Consider the following 24,097-nt stretch of genomic DNA (forward strand, 5'->3'; position numbering starts at 1 on the left):
TAAGGGCTTTGGCTTTTACACTGCCCAAGCAGATAAACTGTAGGTCAGGCTCTTCAGACAAACTGTGCATTGACAAAACCCTCTAGTGACTGACTGATCGCTATTATCAGTTCTGGCCCCCACCAGCATCTAGGTTGAGTTCAGTGACCCAAAAGGTGGTCATCTGTGGGCACCCTTTGCCCAGCTCTGTGGGCTGAGGGGAGGCTGGATGTACACCTGCTCTGCAGGGATTCAGGACCGACATTAAGCCCAAGTGTGGCCCAATTAGATAGGGGCGGTGCTAGGACCGATGGGCGAGGCTACTGGTTAGAATAAACCCCCACTGGGCGTGGCTAGAGTGAGGGGCGGGGCGGAATTCTTGACTAGTAGTGTGGGCGGGGCTAAGGCGGAGTAGGCAGGCCAGGCTTGAAATAGCTGCTCCCAAAGAAAGCCTCGTTGGCCCTAGGTTGGATGACTTGTTGGCTGGGGTTGTGATGGAGTCGGATTGGGATGTGCTGAGAGTGGGGGGAGGGTTACCGCCACGTGCCTGCTGCTGTGGGCGACTTGGGGGGCGGGCTATACAGTCTATGTTTACCTGCTGCCCAGGCACGCCGGGGCAAGCCCTGGCTCCGGGCGCACAGAGCCTGGACAGGTGAGGAAGGAGGGCTCCGAGCCAGGCAGGTAGGGGTGGGGACAGCAGGAACGAGGACAGATGACGGGTGAGGGTCCCTAATCATGGCAGAGGTCAGGGACTCCTGGAAGAAAGAGAGGTGAAGGCTGGAGCAACCAGGGCAAGGGAGGCATGGAATGCATGAAGTTCTCAAACCAGGAGGGGTTGGGCTTCAGTGAAGGAGGGTCCCAGAAAAGGTGCAAAAAGGGACAAGAGGGACAGTGGAGGGGATGATAGGGGGTTGGATCTGGGGGTGCTCCCCTCCTGCCCTCTGCTCCTTCTCTCCGTTCTAGTGGTGACAGGAGCCACCAACGGCATCGGCAAGGCTTATGCACATGAGGTGAGCCAGGGCTTGGCGTGTGTGGTGGGAGAGCTTCTCCTGTCTGTTTGTCTGTTGTCAGCTAACCCTATTAGACTGAGAATTGTGTGCTTTATCTGGTTCCCTCAGACGTCCTCTCCTCCAGGGAGCCTCCCCTCTGCTCCCCAGGGTGGGGGTGGGTGTTTACACTGGGCTTCTACATACCCTTAATGTTTTCCCATCATTGCCCTGATTTATTCATTCAAAACATATTTATATACCACCTCCACGTGCCAGGCACCTTCTAGGTGCCAGGGGTACAGCAGTGAACAAAATAGATTAAAAGAAATCAAAAGACCTTGCCATCATGAAGCTTATGTTGAAGTGAGGGGAGACAGGTGTAAATAAGATAAACAAATGAAATGTATAGTGCATCAAATGGTTATAAGAGTTAAGGAGAAAAATAAATCAGGAAAGGAGAACAGGGAGCCCTGGAGATGTGCACGTTCCAATTTTTATATAGGATAATTAGAAGTGTCACTGAGAAGGCAGCACTGAGCAAAGAACAGAAGGAGGTGAGGGAGGGAGTCTTGTGAATAACTGGGAGAAGGAATTTCCAGGGAGAAGAAACTGCCAGTGCAAAGGCCCTGAGGTAGGAAGCATTGCTTGTTGGAGAAGCAGGAAAGGGGCCACTGTGTTTGTATCAGAATGAAAGGGAGAGGGGAACAGTAGGAGATGAGGGCAAAGATGCAATTTCAGGGCAGATCATGGGGAATCTGGTAGGTTATGGTGGAGACCTTAACATTTACTGAGTGACATGGGTTCTGAAGAGGGATGCGATACTATAGGGGGGTGAGGATGGAAGCAGGGAGATCAGCTAAAAAGCTCTTGCAAAATCCAAGCAGGAGATCTTGATGACTTACACCAGGGTGACAGCATAGAGGCATAAGAAGTACTTGGATTTTGGATTGATTTTGAAGGTAGTGCTGACAAGATTTATTAAAAAGATTGGATGTGGAGTATGACTCCAAACTTCTGACCCTGTAACCCGAAACCTTGCTAAGCTCAGCTCTTAGTTCTTGTAGCTTTTTTGTGGATTTCTTGGGATTTTCTATGTAAACAGTCATGTCATCTGTGTAAGAGACAATTTTATTTCTGACTTTCCAATCTGTATACCTTTTATTTCTTTTTCTTGCTTTATTGTACTGCCCAGGAAATTAAATATGATGTTCAGAGGAGTGGTAAGAGTGAACTTCATCCTCCCTTGTTCCTGATCTTAGAGGAAAAGCATTCAGTTTTCAACCATTAAGTATAATGTTAGCTGTAGGTTTTTAAAATGTATGTATGTGTGTATGTATTTATGTAACCTTTATAAGGTTAAGGACGTTCCTTTCTATACCTAGGTTGCTGAGAGTTTTTATCATGGATGGAGGTTGACTTTTGTCAAGTAACTTTTCGGTGATTGTTGAGGTGATCATATGGTTTTTCTTCTTTACTCTGTTTATATAGTACAGTACATCAATTGATTTTTCAAATGTTGAACCAACCCTGCATTCCTGCAGTAAACCCCACTTGGTGATTATTGATTATCCTTTTTCTATATTGCTGGATTTGATTTACTACTATTTTGTTGAGAATTTTTGTGTCTAAGTTTGTAAGAGGTGGTATTAGTTTATAGTTTTCTTTTCTTGTAATATCTTTGTTTGGTTTTTGGTGTTAGGGTAATGCTGGCCTCATAAAATAAATTACTATAAAATTTTTGACCAGAATACCTCAAAAAATGCAGCTGCCGTTACTGAGATGGAGTTAAACTGAGGGGAGGACCAAGTTTGGGGGAAACAGGAAGGAGTCTCGTTTTGGACATTCTAAGTGTGAGATACCAAATAGGTATCCAAGTTGAGAAGTTCCAGAAGTTGGAAATGCCATTCTGGAGTTCAGAGGGGAGGTTTGGGTGGAGATATAAGTGGAAGCATCATCAACATAACAATCCCATTTAAAGTCATGAGACTAGATGAGGTGCCTTTGGTAGTGGGTGTTGATGGAGAAGGGGAGCACAGTCTGAATCACCCCAGAGTGCTCCCTGGAGCACCCAAAGTTAAGAGGTACAGAAGATGAGAAGGCACAAGAACTGAGAATGGGGGGAAAACCAGGGTTGGAAGAGAGGTCTTGGAAGCCAGGGAAAGAATGTTTCCAGGAGGAGGGGGTGATGAATGTGTCAGTTGCTATTGGGAGGTGCTGAGAATACAGCACTGGGTTTACCATCATGGAAGTTATTGGTGACCAGAGTGGTTTGGGTGGCATGGTGCGGGTGGGAGACCGATTGGATTGGGTACAAGAGGATATGGTAAGAGAGCCAGGATAAACACGCCTCGCTTAGAATGTTGAGTAAACTGCGGTGGTGTGATGAGAAATGGGCCAATGCCTGAACAGAGAAAATGAGAGAGATTCTGGTAGGATTTCATGCTGATGGGAATCATCCAGAAGAGGGAGAGGTTTTGATGAAGGGGGAAGGTGGGAGAAAGCTGGAGTGATGTCCCTGAGTGGACAAGAAGGGAGGGGAGACCAGTGCATGAATAGAAAGGCAACGCTGGCGGAAAGGGAGAGAATTTGTGTCTGGATGCAAGTCAGCCGGTAGTGATGGCCACTCTGAGTCATTGCCATCTGGGGACTGGTCTGTCCCAGCACTGCACTGTGACCCCCAAGAGGGCAGGGCTGTGGCTGTGCTGGTCAGCACCACCTAGCACAAGGCCAGGCACAAGCAGATTCTGGGCAAATGTTTGTTGAATGAATAAATGCCCTTCACAGCATCAACCTCTCAGACGCTGGAGCTGTTGAGATGTTTATGCCCAGCCCCCCTCCAAAGCTGACGGACACTCAGTCCCACATAACATGTCACCTTCAGACAGGCAGGTTGAGAGGGTCAGACATGCACCAAAATGCTGCTGAGCACCCATTCCAAAAATATTGGCTGACTTTGTTTCAAGCAGAAGGGCATTCAAGGCAAAAGGAGAAGCATGTGCAAAGGCCCAGAGGCAGGAAAATTCAGGGGGTGCTCTTGTGACTAGATGAACTGTCTGCTGTGCCTGGATTCCCATAGACGGCCACCGGCAGGAGAGACAGCTGAAGACTCAGGCCAGAGCCAGGCCGCTTGAGGCCACGGTGAGGAGTGTAGTTTTATCTCAGAGACACTGGGGAATCAAGGCAGGTTTTGAGTAGGGGAAGGCAGGAACAGGTTTGTATTTCAGAGAGAACCCTCTGGCTGCTGAGAGTGAGACTGGGTCTATCTTGGGCATGCTGTGTCCCCAGCACCACCCAGCAAAGAGCAAGGGCTCAATAGACACATTTTGAATAAATGCATGAAGGAAGGAAGGTATAAAAATTATTGGATTCTTATGTCACTGAGAATAAAAGCCAGAGTCTTTACTGGGGCATTCGAGGCTCCATGATCTGGGCTCCTGTACAACCGGCCACTTCATTCAGTGCACACTGGACTGTATGGCGTCCTCGAAGCTGCCAGCCTTTGTGCAAGGGCCTTTGCACTTGCTGTTCTGTCTGTCTAGAATAGTCTTTCCCCAGAATGCATGCTCCAGGAGGGCAGACTTTCGTATTTCTCTTTTGTTCACCTCTGCACCCACAGCGCCTATAACACTGTAGCACCCTGTCAGCACACAGTAAATATTTGTGGCTTTCGTGAATAAATGAATGAATGCATCCCCTGCAGCTCGCCGGGAGAGGTCTGAACATCGTCCTCATCAGTCGAGACCTGAGCAAGTTGGAGCAGGAGGCAAAGGCGATAGGTGAGGAGGGGAAGAGGGGAGCGGGTTAAGTTCTGGGTCGAGGGCTGGGGCGTGGCCGGGGGCGCGGCCGGGGGCGTGGTCTGGGGCGTGATCCCGGACGAGGTCTGTAGGTGGCCGAGGCGCGTGCGGGGAGCTAGCCATCTATGCATCTGGGGCCATCATGTAGGGGCTGGGGCTGAACAGGGACGGGGGCAGAGGTCGGACTCGATTCCAGCTAGGGGCCTGGCTCCCACTGCCCTTCCCAGAGAGGCTTCATGGCAAAAGCACACGAGTCATCCAGGTGGATTTCACCGGAGGCTTGGAGACCTACGAGGCCATTGAGGCAGGACTGAAGGACCTGGAGATCGGAGTACTGAGTACGTCCCTGTGCCTATTGGGAGGAGCGCTGCCCTCAACTTGCCCCCGTGCTCACCCTGACCCGGAACTCGCTGTGGTTGCCCTCTCTTTTGCCCCTACCCCGTCTCCCTGGGGCCGTTGGAGTGAAACAAACAATTTGCCCCCTCTCACTCAGTAAACAATGTGGGCAAGCAGTATGCACCTGGCTTGAGGAAACTGCTCGACTGTGAGGACATCGCCAAAGTGAGTTAAACCGAGTACTAACCCGCGGGTGCCTCTGCCTCACACTGCTCCCTCTGTTGGAAAACCCGGCGCAGTACACTAGCTTTGTTCATTGGAGAGTTACAAACCTATGATGTCTAGGACATGAAGGAGGTCTCTCCTTCCATGGGGCGCCCTTCTGCGGTGCCCAACGGGGACAGCTGTTCAAGTTGAGTCTGGTTCTGCTAACTTTAAGGGGAAATGAGCCACGTGGGAGAGTCAGTGCCTCAGTTTCATATCTATAAAATGGGAATCCATATTTTTGCTGACCTCATAGGGCTGACATGACAATGGAGTAAAATAATGCACATAAACCTAAGTTGTGTGCTCCACAAATGTGGGCCATTATTATTAGACATAGACAAAATAGGAGATCAGGATGGCTTTTAGATTTTACTTATTATTATTTCAAAAGTAATGCATAGGCTCATTTTAGAAAATGTAAAGAGAGGCAGTCTGTGTATTCTGCCTCTGGTGTTAGAGGAAGTTTAAGACTAACACTGCAAATGAGAACGATTAGGAGAGCTGGATAAAATATTTTTAAAATAACTGTTTGAAGGCATCAAACTACTAAGGCAATGAGGAATTGTCGCACCAAGATTTGAGAGAAGAAAGAATCCAGGAGGGGTGAATCTGACATTTGAAGCAACATTTCCCTTCAAAGTGAATGAGCGTTTAAGAGGCAAAGCAGAGCTTTCAACATAGTGTGCGAGCTGCAACAAATAATGTAGTGCAAAGCTTTGGAAAATATCCCAGGCTTTAGGCTGAGATCCTGAAAACTATAATCCAGGAGTTAGGGTAAAGTAGGTTTCATAGGAACTGAAGCCAGGTTTTAAATGATCTCGATTCCCGTCGGGATTAAGTTGATCCGATATTTTAGCGCCCCCTAGTTTAGCTGCCGGGGAGAAGCGAAACCAAACCAAACCATTTTTAGAGAAAAACGATGTAGTCCAGGGACTCGAATTAGCAATACGATTTTTAAAATATTAAATATCCAGCACTCAGCAAAATATAACCAGGAATATTAGAAGAAAAATCGTGATTGAAAGCAAGAGAAATAATAGATAATGTAATGAGGTCCACATGTAACCAAGATAATGGAAATAGCATAGATTTTTTTTAAAGAATTGTAACATAAATGTAAATGTAACATAAAACTTGCCATTTTAACCATTTTAAAGTGTGCAACTCAGTGGCATTAAATACATTCACAGTGTTGTACGGCTGTCACCACTATCTGTTTCCAGAACTTTTTCATCATCCCAAACAGAAACTCTGGTCCTATTAAGCAGTATCTCCACATTCTTCCCTATTCCCTACCCCTGGTAGCATCTATCTCTACTTTCTGTCTCTGTGAACTTGCTAATTCTAGATACCTCATACAAGTGAAATCATAGAATAGTTTTCCTTTTGTGTCTGGCTTATTTCACTTAGCATAATGTTTTCAATTTCATCCATGTGGTTAGCAAGTATCAGAACTTCATTGTTTTTAAGTTATGGCAAATATACATAACTTAAATTTTGTCTATATTGAAGTGTACAGTTCAGGGGTATTATGTACATTCAGATTGTTGTGAAACAATCACCACCATCCATCTCCAGGATTTTTTCAACTCTTTACCTATTAAACAGTAACGCCCCCCCATTCCTCCCTACCCACAGGTCCTGGAAACCACCATTCTACTTTCTGTCTCTATGAATTTGACTATTCTAGGTGCCTCATATAAGTGGAATCATACAGTATCTGTCATTTTGTGCCTGGTTTATTTCATTTAGCATAATATTTTCAGGGTTCATCCATGTTGTAGCATGTGTCCCAATTTTCTTCCTTTTTAAGGCTGAATAATATTCCATCATACGTATATACCACATTTTGTTTACCTCTTCATCTGTTGGTAGACACTTGGGTTGTTTCCACCTTTTGGCTGTTGTGAATAATGCTGCTGTGAACTGTTGGTGTACAAATATCTGTTTGGGTACCTGCTTTTAATTCTTTTGGGCATATACCCAGAAGTGGAAATGATGATGCAAAATTAGTCTGGCTAATCTCAGGGTCCCTTGAGATTCCATATCAATTTTGGGCTGCGTTTTTCTATTTCTTCAAAAATGCTGTTAGGATTTTGATAGTGATTGCATTGAATCTGTAGATCACTTTGGGTAGTACTGACATCTTAGCGATATTAAGTCTTCCAACCCATGTATATGGGATGTCTTTCCAATTCGTATCTCTTCTCTAATATCTTTCAGTAATGTTTTATAGTTTTCAGTATATGTCTTTCTTCCTTGGTTAAGTTAATTCCTAAGTATATTTATTCTTTTATTCTTTTTGATGCTATTGCAAATGGAATTGTTTTCATAACTTCACTTTTGGGTTGTTCATTGTTCATGTATAGAAATGCAGCGGAGTTTTTGGTGTTGATTTTGTATCCCACTTCTTTGTGAGTTTGCTTATTAGTTTTCACTTTTTTGTGGAATCTTTAAGATTTTCTACATGTAAGATCATATCACCTGCAAACAGAGATAATTTTACTTCTTCCTTTTCAGTTTGAATACCTTTGACTTCTTTTCTTGCTTAGTTGCTCTGGCTAGAACTTCCAGTACTGTGTTGAATAGAAATGGCAAAAGCAGGAAATGCTTTCAGTATTTCACCACTGAGTGTGATGTTAGCTGTGGGCTTTTCATTTTATTATATGTATTATTTTATGTGCATTATTCATATCTTTATTATGTTGAGATAGTTTCCTTCCATTCCTAGTTTATTGAATGTTTTAACCATGAAAGGTGTTGAATTTTGTCAAATACTTTTCTGCATCAATTGAGGTGATCATGTGATTTTTTTCTTTATTCTGTTCATGTGTTGTGTTACATTAGTCAATTTTTGTATATTGAACCATCCTTACATTCTAGGAACAAATCCCATTTGGTCATGGTGTATAATCCTTTCAATATGCTGTTGAATTCAATTTGCTAGCATTGTGTTGAGGATTTTTGTGTCAATGTTCATGAGGGATATTGGTCTGTAGATTTCCCTTCTTGTAGTGTCTTTGACTTTGGTATCAGGGCAATGCTGGCTTCATAGAATAAGTTAAGAAGTGTTCTCTCCTCTTCAATGTTTTGGAAGCGTTTGAGAAGAATTGGCATTAGTTCTTCTTTAGATGTTTGGTAGAATTCATCAGCAAAGTCATCTATCCAGGAATTTTCTTTCTTGGGAAATTTTTGATTATTGGTCCAATCTCCTTACTAGTTATGGGTCTGTTCAGATTTTCTATTTCTTCCTGATTGAGTCACAGTAGGTTTTGTGTTTCTAGGAACTTATCTATTTCATCTAGATTATCCAATTTATAGGTGTACAGTTGTTCATAGTACTCTCTTATAATCCTTTTTATTTCTGTGGAATCGGTAGTAATGTCCCACTTTCATTTCTGATTTTAGTAATTTCAGTATTTTTTTTCTTAGCCAATCTAGATAAATGTAAATTTGGTATGTTGCGTTTTAATTTCTATTTTCATTTGTCTCGAAGTATTTTTAAATTTCCTTTGTGATTTCTTCTTTGACCCATTGGTGTTTGAGTTGTAGAAGCTATTTATATATTATGGTTATTAATCCCTTATCAAATGAATGATTTGTAAATTTTCTGCCATTTTGCAAGTTGCCTTTTCACTCTGTTGATAGTATCTTTTAATGTACAAAAGGTTTTAATTTTGATAAATACAGTTTATCTATTTTTCTTTTGCTGCTTGTGCTTTTGGTATCATCCCAGAAATCATTGCCGAACCCAGTGTCATAAAGCTTTTCCTCTGTTTTCTTTCAAGAGTTTTGTAATTTTAGCTCTTACGTTTAGGACTTTGATCCATTTAGAGTTTTTTTGTATATGGTGTTTTGCTTCACATATTTTGGGGCTCTGTTGTTAGATCTGTATATCTTTATAATTGTTATATCTTCTTGCTGCATTGAACTTTTTTTTTTTTAGCCTTTTTTGAAAAAATAAATTTATTTATTTTATTTATTTATTTCTGGCCGCATTGGGGGGTTTTCGTTGCTGCACGCAGGCTTTCTCTAGTTGCCGTGAGCGGGGGCTACTCTTCGTTGCAGTGTGCGGGCTTCTCATTGCGGTGGCTTCTCTTGTTGCAGAGCACGGGGTCTAGGCGCACAGGCTTCAGCAGTTGTGGCTCGCAGGCTCTAGAGCGCAGGCTCAGTAGTTGTGGCGCACGGGCTTAGTTGCTCCGCGGCATGTGGGATCTTCCCAGACCAAGGCTCCAATCCATGTCCCCTGCGTTGGCAGGTGGATTCTTAACCACTGCACCACCAGGGAAGCCCTACACTGAACTTTTAAAAAATAAACCTCATTCTCATTAGGGTATTGCAGATTAAAACCAGAGTGAGCTACAACTACACAGCCACTAGAATGGTTAACGCTAAAAATATTGTCCGTGCCAAGTGTTGTTGGGGATGTGGAACAACTGGAATTCTTTCTCTTTTTTTTTTTGGAATTTAAATATTTTTTAATTTAATTTTTATTTTATACTGGGGTGCAGTTGATTTACAATATTGTGTTAGTTTCAGGTGTGGTTCAGTTATACATATACATATATTCATTCTTTTTCAGAGTATTTTTCCATTTAGGTTATTACAGAATATTTAGTAGAGTTCCCTGTGCTATACAGTAGGACCTTGTTGTTTATCTATTTTATATGTAGTAGTGTGTATACGTTAGTCCCAGCCTCCTAATTTATCCTTCCCCCCTTCCTTTCCCTTTTGGTAACCATAATAAGCTTGTTTTCAAAGTCTGCAAGTCTGTTTCTGGTTCATAAATAAGATCATTTGTATCATCTTTTTAGATTCCACATATAAGTGATATCATATGATATTTGTTTTTCTCTGTCTGACTTATTTCACTTAGTATGATAATCTCTAGGTCCATCCATGTTGCTGCAAATGGCATTATTTCATTCTTTTTTATGGTTGAGTGGTATTCCACTTTATACATGTACCACATCTTCTTTATCCATTCCTCTGTTAATGGACATTTAGGTTGTTTCCATGTCTTGGCTATTGTGAAGAGTGCTGCTATGAACATTGGGGTGCATGTATCTTTTCGAATTATGGTTTTCTCCGGAAATATGCCCAGGAGTGGGTTGATTAGAGAAATAAAGCATGCCGCCTTCATACGATGGAAAATTATAGCAGTGAACATGAATGAACTTCTGCTACACATAACACGGAAGAATCTTATAAACATAATGTTTAGCAGACAAAGCCAGAGACAAAAGGATACATACTCAATGATTCCACTTAAATGAAGTTCAGAACTGAACAAAACTATTCTAGAGTGTGTTAGAGGTCAAGACAGTGGTTAACTGGGGAAGAGGCAAGTGTAGTGACTGCAGGAGATGAAGAATCTGGGGAACTGTCAATATTTTCTTTATGTGGGTAGAGGCTAAAGATTTGTGTTCATTTTTTACACTAAAGATTTATGCACTTTGGTATGTGTATGGTATACATTTATAAAAAACTTTACTGATCAAAAAATCCAAAGAGAGAAGTTTATGAAATGAAAGTGAAAATTTCCCTTCTCCCTGCAATCCTATCCCCCAAGTGACCCCCAATTTAAAATGTGGTAGTTTTTTTTCTCTGTGCATAGAGAAGTATGTATATGTATCTTTTATCCAGATGGCGGCAGCCTATTGTTCTGCACTTTACCTTTCACAGGTAGGCATGTATCTTGGGAATTATTCTAATCAGAATAATTAGCTGACCCATTCTTTTTACCTGGTGCTCAGTGATCCATCCATTGGCTACCCTGTGTTTATTTAGTCATCCCAGTATTGATGGGCATTCAGGATGTTTCCTAGTATATGTGACTACAAATTGTGTTGCAATGAATATCTTTGGACATATGCAGTTCCCACATGTGTGAGTATCTTAGAAAGCAATAAATTTCCAGAGTGGAGTTGATGTGTCAAAGTTTATGTGCATTTTAAATTCTAGGAGATGCTACGTTTTAAAAATGTGTTCCACATTAAAAGAAAAGTAAACTAGAAAATATCGGAGTTGTGGCAGGGCTGGTGAAGGGAAGGACTGATTGGTTCCATTTTCTTCCCCCAGAAATTTTTGGGTGTTATAAACTGCAACATGATGTTTGTGGTCCAGGTGAGTCGGGGCTAGGAGGGACTGGGTCCAAGGTCAGCGAGCTCTGATCGCTCTGGGTGGTCCCCAGCATCCCCCAGAACTGGGCCTGGCATAGAGGAAGTGCTAGGGGAATATTCCCTGAGGAAAGGTAGGGGGATAGGAGTGAACTTGAGGAGGGGGCAGGAGTCTGGGCAGGTGAAAGCAGTGGAAAGGGAAAGACAGGGTCCTCTCCATTCCTCCTGCAGATGACTAGAATCGTCCTGCCCCAAATGGTCACCAGGTAAGCCGCAGTCTCTTTGTCTTTCACTCTGGATCTTCCCCCATCCAGCCTCCGGGCTTTTTCCATTCCCCAGCTGTCCCCTCCACATTTCCAGTTCTTCCCCGTCTCTCTGATCTTTCTCAAATTAGGACAGCGACTAAGGGGTGGAGGTGGGGAAATCACTGGGACCCTCTGTTCCCTGGCAATGACTACCTTCCAAATGATGCTTCCTCCTCCAGCGGCAAAGGTATCATCATCAACATATCTTCAATAACTGACAGGAGCCCCTATCCATTTGCAGCAGTGTATGCAGCCACCACGGTACCCAGACCCACAGACCAGGCAAGGGCTGGCTGCCTTGGTGGAATTCCTGCAGTAGCCCTTAATTCTGGCACTGAAGGTTATGGTGGAAAAGGCTTGCATGTATGTGTGTGATGTGCCACCTGAGTCTGAGGCTAATAATAGTTCAGACAGACATCTGGGGCACAGTCCAGTGGACAAGCCAGGTTTTTTGTTCGTTTTTTAAGAGAAACAGAGGCTAGGGGTCAAGAGAACCCATGAGGTGGGAGAAAGGGAATTCAGAGACTGGCCCGGCTGGAATGGAGAGTGAGTGTATGGGAACAGAGGGAGGGCTTAGAGCAAGGAAGCTTTCAGGCGTTACGGTGAGGACTTGGGCCTTGAGGGAGGGGCCCCTCCTGGCGGTAGAGTGTTCTAGGATCAGGGACGGCGCTGGGGCAAGGGCGGGCTGGAGGAGTTTGCACGGGGAAAGCTCTTGGCCCTGGGACCCTCCCTCTCCTTCTCCGCAGGTCTTTGTGCGAAGCTTCTCCGTGGCAGTGGGCGCAGAGTACCACTCCGAGGGGGTCATTGTGCAGGTGCCTGACTCCGCGGGGACTGAGCTCAAAAGGGACAACAGTGGCAGCTCAGAAGGGGAGGGCTCTGAGGGGGGAGAAGCTGAGAGACAGCTGAAGGTCTTAGGAGCAGGGGCGGGGTGGGGATGGGGTGGGGGGGTGCGTCTGAGAGAGGACCGAGACTCAGACTCAGAAGAGCTTCAGTGGATGTAAATCAACTGTACTTCAATGAAATAGAACGGAAGGAGGGAAGGGAGGAAGGAAGGGAGAAAGGAAGGAAGGAAAGAAAAACCTAAAAAAAAAAAAAAAGAATAAGATGAGCTACCTTGGAGCCACGATCGGAAGCGGTGGGTTCTCGAGGGGGCGTGGCCTCGAAGGCGTGGCCGGGGCGTGTCTGGGGCGTGGTCGGCAAAGAGGCGTGGGACTCAGGGATTCTCGGAGAGGGCCTGGGAGCTTAGGCTTCGGGGGAGGGGAGTTCTTTTTCTTGACCCCCTTCCTGCCTGCAAACAGTGAGCCCCTTTTTGGTTGAAACAAATCCCTTGAAAAGCGGGCTGCTCGTGGTGAGTCCCGAGGACTTCGCTTGGCAGGCGTTGGACACACTTGGCCTCACCTCCCAAACCCCTGAGTGCCTCCGCCACGCTGTGCAGGTGCTTTCCTGGGGCAATCCTTGTCAGAGAGCTGGATGCGACAGTCCCTGGCCCGGGTCCACTAGCCCTCAGAAAGGGGGAGACCTCCAGAGAAGGGGCGGGCCCCCACCCCGGGCTGGGGAGCCAGGAGAGGAGATGGGGGACTCAAGAATGGGGTGTGTCTTGATCCTTGGTACCTTTCCTTCCCAGGGTTTCCTGCTGACCATCTTCCTGCCCAGTTGGTTTTTTCTCAGTCGCTGGGGATTAAAGCTTTTATCTCTGTTGGTGAGCTGGAATAGGGCAAGGTTTCTTCGTAACAGAACTTGACTAAAAGCCTTGAAGAGGCGTGGCCACATGTCCGTCGTTCCCCACCCCCACCCCCGCCCCCTCCAGAATCCTAGGCCAGGGTTGTTGTTAGCAAAGACTTCCCACATATCGAAACAGATGGACAAGCAGACCAATGGAACGTAAGTGTACCCCCCGAACACCCAGAAATTTAGTAACAACTGCAGCATCTCAAATCTCTGGCAGAAAGTTGGAGTTTTTAATATGTGGCGCTGAGACTAGATAGACATTTGGAGAAAAACAAGCAAACAGATATATACATACATAGATATGTACATATATAGATTGTAGCGATGATGGCTGCGCAACTTTGTGAAATACTAAAACCCACTAAATTGTACACATTAAAAGGGTTAATTTTATGGTATGTGAATTAAATCTCAATAAAAATATTTTTTAAAATAGAGACTCCCTGTATGTGTGTGTGTGTGTGTGTCTGTGTGTATACATATATGTATAAAATTGGGTCCAGTCCTCACACCATGTACCGGCATAAACTGCAGATGAATCAGAAATCCCTAAATCCCTGTGTAAAAATAGAAACACAACAACTAGAAGAATCCATGAATGAATTTCTTTCCATCTTGGGAGTGGGAGAATCTTTCTTATTAATACTGAAAATTAAAAGCAGCAAAAAAAAGCCAAAACCAAACAAAAAAACCACTAACAAATATTAAACTGTAGTTAATGATATGCAGGCTGAATTATTTAGGAAAAGTGCACTGATGTTTGCAACTTACTTTGAAATGCATTGAAAAGTTAGATGGATAGAGGGAGGAGAAATATGGTTAGACAAGTATGGTAAAATGTTAGTAGAATCTAAGCGGTAGACACATGTACACCTCTTTCAACTTTCCTGTATATTTGAAGTTTTTCATAATAAAATGCTGGGGGAGGGACTTCCCTGGTGGTCCAGCGGTAAAGAATCCGCCTTCAAATACAGGGGACGCCGGTTCGATCCCTGGTCGGGGAACTAGGATCCCACATACCGTGGGGCAATTGAGCCCGCGTGCTGCAAACTACAGCGCCCACTCGCCCTGGAGCCTGCTCCCAACAACTAGAGAGAAGCCCGCACGCCACAACGAAGAGCCCCTCGTGCCGCAACGAAAATGTCCCGCATACCTCAGCGAAGATCCTGCATGTCACAACTAGGACCCGACACAGGCAAAAAATTTAAAAATAAAAATAATAATAATAAAATTAAAATGTCTTTTAAAAATGCTGGGGAAAATCCAGGAGCAATAAAATTAAATTTATAAATAAAACGTCTTAAGCAGATTTAGAAATTACTTAAGAAAAGATGATACGCTTCTTATCACATTTCCGGAGAAGGACGGCTCGAGCCCTGGAGAAGAAACGGACTTTTTTGCGGAGAAACGCGGATGCAGACCATCGAAGCGACATCATAAAGCGGCCCTGATTTTGAGCTTTGGCGCGGGTGGTTGTGGGTAGCGCGCCCGAGAGGGAGGATGAACGAGGAACATCCCGCAAGCCGAAGGGGCGATGCTGGTCGTGGCGACCCTGGCAGGAGCTGCAGGCCCTGTGCCAGGAGCTGAATGTGGACGAGGGGAGCGCAGCCTAAGCCCTGGAGGACTTCGCAACCGTCCAGGGCAACTACAGCCTAGAGGGAGAAGTTATACACAGGTTGGCTTGTTCATTATATCTTGCCTGCCTCAAAAGCATTATTCCCACGGTTGGAAAGGGTATCATGGAAGGAAATTGTGTTTCACTTACCAGAATACTACCTTCAGCTAAATTAAGTTTAATACAGGTTTTTAGTAAAATGAAGAAGTGGATGGACCTGTCACGAATTTCGTGAACGTATGGAAAGGCTAGAAAGAAATTTTGAGGTGTCTACTGTAATTTTCAAAAACGTTGGGCCAGTTTTTTTTTTAATATTTATTTTATTTATTATTATTTTTTGGCCGCGTTGGGTCTTCGTTGCTGCGCGCGAGCCTTCTCTAGTTGCAGGGAGCAGGGGCTACTCTTCGTTGTGGTGCGCAGGCTTCTCATTGCGGGGGCTTCTCTTGTTGCGGAGCACGGGCTCTAGGTGCGCGGGCTTCAGTAGTTGTGGCACGAGGGCTCAGTAGTTGTGGCTCGCGGGCTCTAGAGAGCAGGCTCAGTAGTTGTGGCTCACGGGCTTAGTAGCTTCACGGCATGTGGGATCTTCCCGGACCAGGGCTTGAACCCGTGTCCGCTGCATTGGCAGGCGGATTCTTAACCACTGCGCCACCAGGGAAGCCCAGTTGAGCCAGTATTTAAAGATATTTTTCCAAATCCATATGAAGATCCCCCACAGTTACCAGGAAGCAGCGGAGGATTCCTTACAGTGTTAAGGAGTTTTAAATTTCTCTTTTATTTTTTTGGCTGCCCCTCGGGGCATGTGGGATCTTAGTTCCCCAACCAGGGATGGAACCCCGTGCTCCCTGCAGTGGAAGTGCGGAGTCTTAACCACTGGACTGTCAGGGAAGTCCCAGAATTTTTTAAATATTTGTTCCTTGGGTTTTTCAGATAAAGTAAGGAGAAACTTAATCATTTTCTAGCTCACTTTTCAATATAGTCAAATGTCTTTTCTTTCTGGGCAGCGTAATATGAGGGTGAATAATCTATTTTTGGTAAGTGTGCTTTGAGATGTTTGCGTTCCCAATTTAATATTGCGTAGGGGTTGGGTTCCATGGCATCTAGGCCAGAGGATGATGCACCAACCTGTCTCTGACCCAGTGTGGTAACTCTACATCCAGGTGCCACTGCCATTCTGGGTTGTCCAGACCCTTCTCACGTCCTTCCTCTCCTTGAACGGAAGTAGATTTGTACTTGAACCCCTGCACTACCCCCACCCCTTGCTTTCCAACCTTAAGCCCTCTTAGCCTGGTGTCACAACCTAGTAAAAGAGATACTTGCTCCTTTCTAAAACTACTATCGTTTTGTTTTCTAAACCATTAATTATATATGATTATATATATGATTATTTTATGTCATACAATTCTCAAAATAGGAAGCTGCTTCCCAAGCCAGTAGAGTAAAATACAAAAAAGAGTCATTAGAAACTAAATTTCCTGTTAGTGAGGTAGCACCATGATAATAGGTGAAATACTCTTTTTGAGGTCATTATAAGATTGGTCATTCTCAATGTCTAATTGATTCCCTAAGAATAGTTGAAACCTTTCCCAAAATCCCATTAATATCACCTCATGCCTTGTAATTATACTATATATTAGTGAAACAGCTGCTTATTACTTCCCCCTCTGTTCTCAGCATCATTGGTGCATTGTAAGTTTCCCATTAGGGTTTGATCACTGGGCCCCTTAAGGATGTTTTCCAGGGCTAGGGGTGCAGCTTTCCAAAGAATCAGGCTGTTCAATATTCATTTTTTCTAGTATGTTTCCAGAATCTAGAAGGGTGTGGATAAGCCATTCTTAATTAATTTTGAGAAAATGTTATCAAATGTATGTTTATTAAACTGCAAACCTTATTTTTTTTAATGCAAAATATTTAACTTAACCTATGTCTAACCCTGGCTAATTTGAATTAGTCTAAGATTTGGCTATGAATTAGTAATTATGATAGTTAGGAATTTTATTTTTAAATTTTAAGAAGAAAAGTGATTTTGGTCACATTTTACTTTTCTGAAAATTACATCCTCATTTTTTGTGTAGTATCTACACATGTTATAAGCCAAATAACGTCAAGACTATCTTGAATCCTTGTGTATATATATATATATATATATATATATATTTTAGCCACGCCTCGCGGCTTGCAGGATCTTAGTTCTCCGACTAGGGATTGAACCCTGGGTCCGTGGCAGTGAAAGTACCAAGTCCTAACCACTGGACTGCCAGGGAATGCTCGAATCCTTGTATATATTTTTATGTAGCTGTAACTATTGTCTTATTTTCATCGTCGTTATTAATGTGCAGAATGTAAATGAACATTTGTACATTGCCTTTACAAGAAACTCTGGACATGTTTTTTTTATCAGTTTTTAAGACTGGATCTCAAGGTACATAAAATGGTTAATAAAATATTGGAGTTTTTGAGATTATTGAAAAAAAAAGAAGATACTGTAAGCAAAATAAAACTGTGACAATCTCAGAGAAAATATTTACAATTTACATCACAGACAAAATGTTTATCTCCTTAATATATAAAAGACTAAAAGCCCAATGTTTTAAAATGTGCAAAAGAAATGGACAGTTCACAGAGAAACAAATATGAGTCGTCCTTAACTATATGAAAAGATGCTCAAGTTCACTCATAATAAGAGCAATTCTAATTAAAACTACTCTGAAGTGGCATTTTCACCTATGAAGTTGGCAAAAATTCCTAAGCTGGGAAACACACTCTCAGGCCTTGCTGGTGGGCATGCAAAATGATACAACCTGCATGGGGAGAAATTTGATGATAGCTAACTAACTAAACAACATATGCGTTTACTCTCATACCTAGCAATGCCACTCCCAGGAATATACCCTGCAGACCCATCTCCACAGAAAGAGCAAACCCTTACCTTGGGGTCAAGCTTGATAACCTTTGAAGAACATAAAGGAGGACATATCTCTGTAACAGGTGCGGCTATTTTTAAGTTTCTATTTTGAAAATTTTTAAACCTATATAAGTTACAAGACTAGTATCCATATACTCTTTGTCTAGATTCACTGCTCATTAACTTTTGCTTAATTTGCTTTTATCTCTCTCCATGTATATGTGATGATGATGATGGTGGTGGTGGTGGTGGTGGTGTTGATGAATGGACCACTTGAAGGTGAATTGAGGGGACTTCCCTGGTGGTCCAGTGGTTAAGACTCCGCACTTCCACTGCAGGGGGCATGGGTTCGATCCCTGGTCAGGGAACTAAGATCCTGCATACCTCACGGTGTGGCCAAAGAAAAAAAAAAAAAGAATGTGAATAGAGACATCATGACACAGGTAATTCCTAAGAACAAAGACATTATCCTCATAACAACAATGCAGTGATTGAATTTAGGAAATTTATCATTGACATATACTATTTTTAATACACAGTCCATATTCAAAATTTTCCAGTTATCACAATAATGTCTTTTTAGTAATGTTTTTTCCTGTCTGAGTTCCAATCCAGAGTCATACATTGCATTTAATTGTCATGTTTCTTTAACCCTCTTTATTTTTATTTATGTATTTATTTATTCATTTATTTAACTTTTGGCTGCATTGGGTTTTCGCTGCTGCACGCGCGTTTTCTCTAGTTGCTGAGAGCGGGGGCTACTCTTTGTTGCGGTGCACAGGCTTCTCATTGCGGTGGCTTCTCTTTTTGAGGAGCACAGGCTCTAGGCGCTCAGGCTTCAGTAGTTTAGGATTGTTACATGTTCCTAAAAACCCATTTAAAACTCTAAAACTCTGAAACCCTCTTCAACTCTTGGGATACTTCTATCTAAAGTCTACTTTGTCTGATATTAATATGGCCACACCAGCTTGCTTTCTTTGGGTTAGTATTAGCATTGTATTTATTCTCCCTTTATTTTACTCTAAATCCATCTGTGATTTTCTATTTAAAGTGTATTTCTAATAAAGAGTACTTAATAGGATCTCCTTTTCCCTCAAGTCTGACAATATTTTCCTTTAATTGGAGTGTTTATTTTCATTTACATTTAATATACTTGGTGATATAGTTGTGTTTAAGATTACTGTGTTAGTTATCTGTTGCTGTGTAACAAATCACCCCCAAATTTACTGGCTTAAAACAACAGCAGTCATTGATTATCTCTCAGTTTCTGTGGGTTAAGAATTCATGAGTGGCTCGTCTGTATGATAGTTCAAAATTTTCTACATCCTTGCCAACACTTGTTTTTTGTTGTTGTTGTTTTTTAAATTTTTTTTTTAATTTATTTATTTATTTATTTTTGGCTGTGTTGGGTGTTCGTTGCTGCACGTGGGCTTTCCCTAGTTGTGGCGAGCGGGGGGTACTCTTCGTTGCAGTGCACAGGCTTCTCACTGCAGTGGCTTCTCTTGTTGCGGAGCACAGGCTCTAGGCGCACGGGCTTCAGTAGTTATGTCACGTGGGCTCAGTAGTTGTGGCTCACGGGCTCTAGAGCATAGGCTCAGTAGTTGTGGCGCACTGGCTGAGTTGCTCCGCGGCATGTGGGATCTTCGCGGACCAGGGCTCGAACCCGTGTCCCCTGCATTGGCAGGCGGATTCTTAACCACTGCGCCACCAGGGAAGCCCTGCCAACACTGGTTATTATCTGTCTTTTTTATTGTTGCCATCCTAATGGGTTGAAGTGGTATCTCATTGTGGTTTTGATTTGCATTTTCCTAATGACTAATGATCTTGAGTATCTTTTCACGGACTTATTGGACACTTGTAATTGGACACTTGTAATTGGACACTTGAGAAATGTCTACTCAGATCCTTTGCCCATTTTAAAATTGGGTTGTCTTTTTATTATTGAATTGAAAGAGTTAATTATATATTCTAGATACAAGTCCCTTATCAGATCTATGATTTGCCAATATTTTCTTTCATTCTGTGAGTTGTCTTTTCACTTTCAGTTTTAAAGAAGTCTAACTTATCTATTTTTCCTTTTGTTCACCTTGCTTTTAAAAGGTTGTTACCACTGGTATAGACTTCTAGGTTAACAATTTGTTTTCTTTCAGTGCTTTAAACATGTCATTCTCTTGTCTTTTGGCATCTGTTATGGGTTGAATTGAGTCCCCCCAAAAAAGATATGTGGACATCCTAATCCCTAGAATGCAACCTTATTTGGAAATAGTGTGTTGCCAGTGTAATTAGTTAAGATGAGGTCATAATGGAATAAGGTGCACCTCTAATCCAGTATGACTGGTGTCCTTGTAAGAAGATGGCCATGCAAAGACAGAGACACGGAGAGTGCCGTGTGAAAAGGAAGGCAGAGATGGGAGTTATGCAGCTGCAAGCCAAGGAGTGTCCAGGGCTGTCAGAAGCTAGAAAGGAAGGATTCCCCTAGAGAGCAGGATGCTGCTGGCACTTTGATTTTGGACTTCTAGCCTTCAGAATGATGAGACAATACATTCTTGTTTTACACCACCTAATTTGTGGTACTTATGGCAACCCTAGAAAACTAATACAGCTACATAGTTTCTATTGAATAGTCAGACACACTCAGAAATGGATGTCTTTAAAAAATTTATTGAAGTATAGTTGATTAACAGTGTTGTGTTAGTTACTGCTGTACAGCAAAGTGATTCAGTTTTATATGTATATATTCTTTTTTGTATGATTTTCCATTATGGTTTATCACAGGATATTGAATATAGTTCCCTGTGCTTTACAGTAGGACCTTGTTGTTTATCCATTCTGTATATAATAGTTTGCATCTGGTAATCCCCAACTCCCAATCCATCCCTTCCCCCACCCCTTGGCAACCACAGTTCTGTTCTGTATGTCTGTAAGTCTGTTTCTGTTCTGTAGATAAGTTCATTTGTGTCATATTTTAGATTCCACATATAAGTGATATATGGCATTTGTCTTTCTCTTTCTGACTTACTTAGTATGATAATCTCTAGGTCCATCCATGTTGCTGCAAATGGCAAAATTTCATTCTTTTTATGGCTGAGTAGTATTCCATTTTATATGTATATAATACCACATCTTTATCCATTCATCCATTGATGGCCACTTAGGTTGCTTCTGTATCTTGGCAGTTGTAAATAATGCTGCTGTGAACATTGGGGTGCATGTATCTTTTCAAATTAGTGCTTTTAGTGGTTTTTTTTTGGATATATACCCAGGAGTAGAATTGCTGGGTCATATGGTAGTTCTATTTTTAGTTTTTTGAGGCAACTGCATACTGTTTTCCACAGTGGCTGCATCAATTTACATTCCCACCAGCAGTGTGTGAGGGTTCCCTTCAAAAAAGCTTCTTTAAAAATTGCTTCTGGATTCATGTTCTCTCTTGTCTCCTTATGCTACTCCAGTTATACCCATAACAGATCATTTAACAGTGACCCACATACCTCACGCACCTCCTTTGTTTTTTACTTCCGTTCTTTTGTCTTGGAGCTTCATTATGAATAATTCCTGTTGACCTGTCTTCAAGTTTACTGTTCTTTCCTTCTGTTAGCAGTAGTCTGCTGTTAAATCCATCAAATGAGTTCTTTTAAAATTAACATTATAGAAGTGTAATACACGTATGATAAAAATGCTCACACTACCCTTGTATGGTTCATTGAGTTCTGAAAAATACCTACACTTCCATAATCACCATACAAATCAAGGTATAGAGTGTTTTTATTATCCTCTTTCCAGCCAATCTTCCTTAACTCCTCCAGGCAATCAAAACTCTGATTTAGGTTATGATTGATTAGCTTTGCCTATACTAGAGTCTCATATAAATGAAATAACATCACCTGTACACTTTTAGGGCTGGCTTCTTTCTTGCAGCATAATGGTTTTGGATTCACCCATGATGTTGCATGGATGTGTCATATTCCTTTTTATTAATGAGTGGTATTCCTTTGTATGAATATACTGCAGTTTGTTTCTATTCACCTATTAATGAACATTTGAGTTATTTCCAATTTTTTTTTTTTAAACAGACTTTTTTTTTTTAATTTAATTAATTTATTTATTTACTTATTTATGGCTGTGTTGGGTCTTCGTTTCTGTGCGAGGGCTTTCTCTAGTTGCGGCAAGTGGGGGCCACTCTTCATCGCGGTGCGTGGGCCTCTCACTATCACGGCCTCTCTTGTTGCGGAGCACAGGCTCCAGACGCGCAGGCTCAACAATTGTGGCTCACGGGCCTAGTCACTCCGCGGCACGTGGGATCTTCCCAGACCAGGGCTTGAACCCGTGTCCCCTGCATTGGCAGGCAGATTCTCAACCACTGCGCCACCAGGGAAGCCCCCAATTTTTTGATTTTATGAACAGAGCTTCTATGAACATTTGTGTAAAGTCTTTTTAAAGATATATATTTATATTTCTTTTGGATAAATACCCAGGAGAATTCTGAATCATAGGGTAAATGTATATTCAACTTGACGAGAAACTGCCAATCTGTTTTACAAAGTGCGGGTACTGTTTTAGACTCCCTTCAATACTATGTGAGAGTTCTGTGAGTTCAATACTATGAGAGTTGTAGCTGCTCCATATTTTTCCAGTGTTTGGTATTGTCAGTCTTTTAAAATTTTAGCCCTTCTAGAAGATGTGTAGTGATATCTCTTTGTGGCATTAATTTGAACTTCCCTGGTAATTGTAGATGTTGAATATCTTTATATGTTTGTTGGCCATTAATATATCTTATTTTGGGAAGTGTTCAAGTCTTTTGCTCATTTTAAAGTTGGATTTTAAAAAATCTTTTCATTATTAAGTTGTAAAGATACTTTATATATTCTGAATTCAACTAATTTGGTAGAAAACATAATTACACATATTTTCTCCCAGGTTTTGGCTTACAGTTTCATTTTCTTAACTTTGTCTTTTGAAGGGCAGAAGTTTTCAATTTTGATGAAGTCCCATTTATCTTTTTTTTTCCTTTTATGGTTAGTGCTTTTAGTGTCTTGTCTAAAAAACCTTTGCCTCTGCCAAGTTCGTGAAGATTTTCTCCATTTTTTTCTAGAAGTTTTATAGTTTTAGCATTTATATTTAGGTCTATGATTCATTTGAGGTAATTTTTGTGTGCATTGTAAGTTAGCTTCAGTTTTGTTCATGCAAATGTCCAGTTGTTTCAGCACCGTTTATTGAAAAGACTATCTTTTCCTCCCCTTGAATTACACTACATATTTATAGAAAATCAACTTTGGGTCTATTTTTGCACTCTCTATTCTGTTTGTATGATATATATCCTTACACCAGTACCACACTGTCTTGATTACTGTAGCTTTAAAAAACATTTTATTGAAGTTTAGTTGATTTACAATGTTATAAATATATATTCTTGGGCTTACCTGGTGGCGCAGTGGTTAAGAATCCACCTGCCAACGCTGGGGACCTGGGTTCGAGCCCTGGTCCGGGAAGATCCCACATGCCGCAAAGCAACTAAGCCCGTGTGCCACAACTACTGAGCCCTCATGCTGCAACTGCTGAAGTCCTCGCGCCTAGAGCCTGTGCTCCGCAGCAAGAGAAGCCACCGCAATGAGCAGCCCGCGCACCACAACGAAGAGTAGCCCCGCTCGCCACAACTAGAGAAAGCCCACGCACAGCAACGAAGACCCAACGCAACCAAAAATAAATAAATAAAATTTTTAAAAAAAGTCATGCCCAAAACTGAAGAAAATGTTTGCAACACATACATTTAATGAAAAACTTGTCTCCAGAATATATGAGGAACTCAATAATTAATTAAAAGACAAAACACCGCAACAAAAAATAGGCAAAAGCCTTGGACACTTAACAAAAGAAGATATATGAATAGCCAGTAGGCTCATGAAAAGGTGTTCAATATTTTTAAACATTATGGAAATTCAAATTAAAACCACAATGAAATGCCACTACACACCTACTAGAATAGCTAAAATTTTAAAAGACTCTCAATATCAAGTGTTGGTAAGGACAAAGAATAACACCTGCCTGGTACTACACAGGAAATAGCCC

At 42.2% G+C, this 24,097-nt stretch overlaps 1 protein-coding gene and 1 long non-coding RNA gene across 2 annotated transcripts; both read left to right on the forward strand.

The window, feature by feature from the left end:
* Window positions 1-443: 443 nt before the first annotated feature.
* Window positions 444-13,674, forward strand: LOC133077710 (very-long-chain 3-oxoacyl-CoA reductase-B-like). The gene is given in 14 exon segments (XM_061172481.1): window positions 444-501; window positions 504-581; window positions 584-631; window positions 943-989; window positions 4,669-4,744; window positions 4,990-5,100; window positions 5,256-5,323; window positions 11,447-11,491; window positions 11,716-11,750; window positions 11,969-12,050; window positions 12,536-12,596; window positions 13,079-13,224; window positions 13,414-13,488; window positions 13,597-13,674. Coding segments are annotated over 14 exon segments (978 nt in total). The 5' UTR covers window positions 444-473.
* A 1,250-nt stretch (window positions 13,675-14,924) lies between these two features.
* Window positions 14,925-23,720, forward strand: LOC133078834 (uncharacterized). The gene is made up of 3 exons (XR_009697953.1): window positions 14,925-15,192; window positions 17,998-18,117; window positions 23,464-23,720. It is a non-coding gene; the product is annotated as an uncharacterized LOC133078834 (long non-coding RNA).
* Window positions 23,721-24,097: the final 377 nt, after the last annotated feature.

This window comes from Eubalaena glacialis, chromosome 18, assembly GCF_028564815.1.
Source record: "Eubalaena glacialis isolate mEubGla1 chromosome 18, mEubGla1.1.hap2.+ XY, whole genome shotgun sequence".
Taxonomy (NCBI): domain Eukaryota; kingdom Metazoa; phylum Chordata; class Mammalia; order Artiodactyla; family Balaenidae; genus Eubalaena; species Eubalaena glacialis.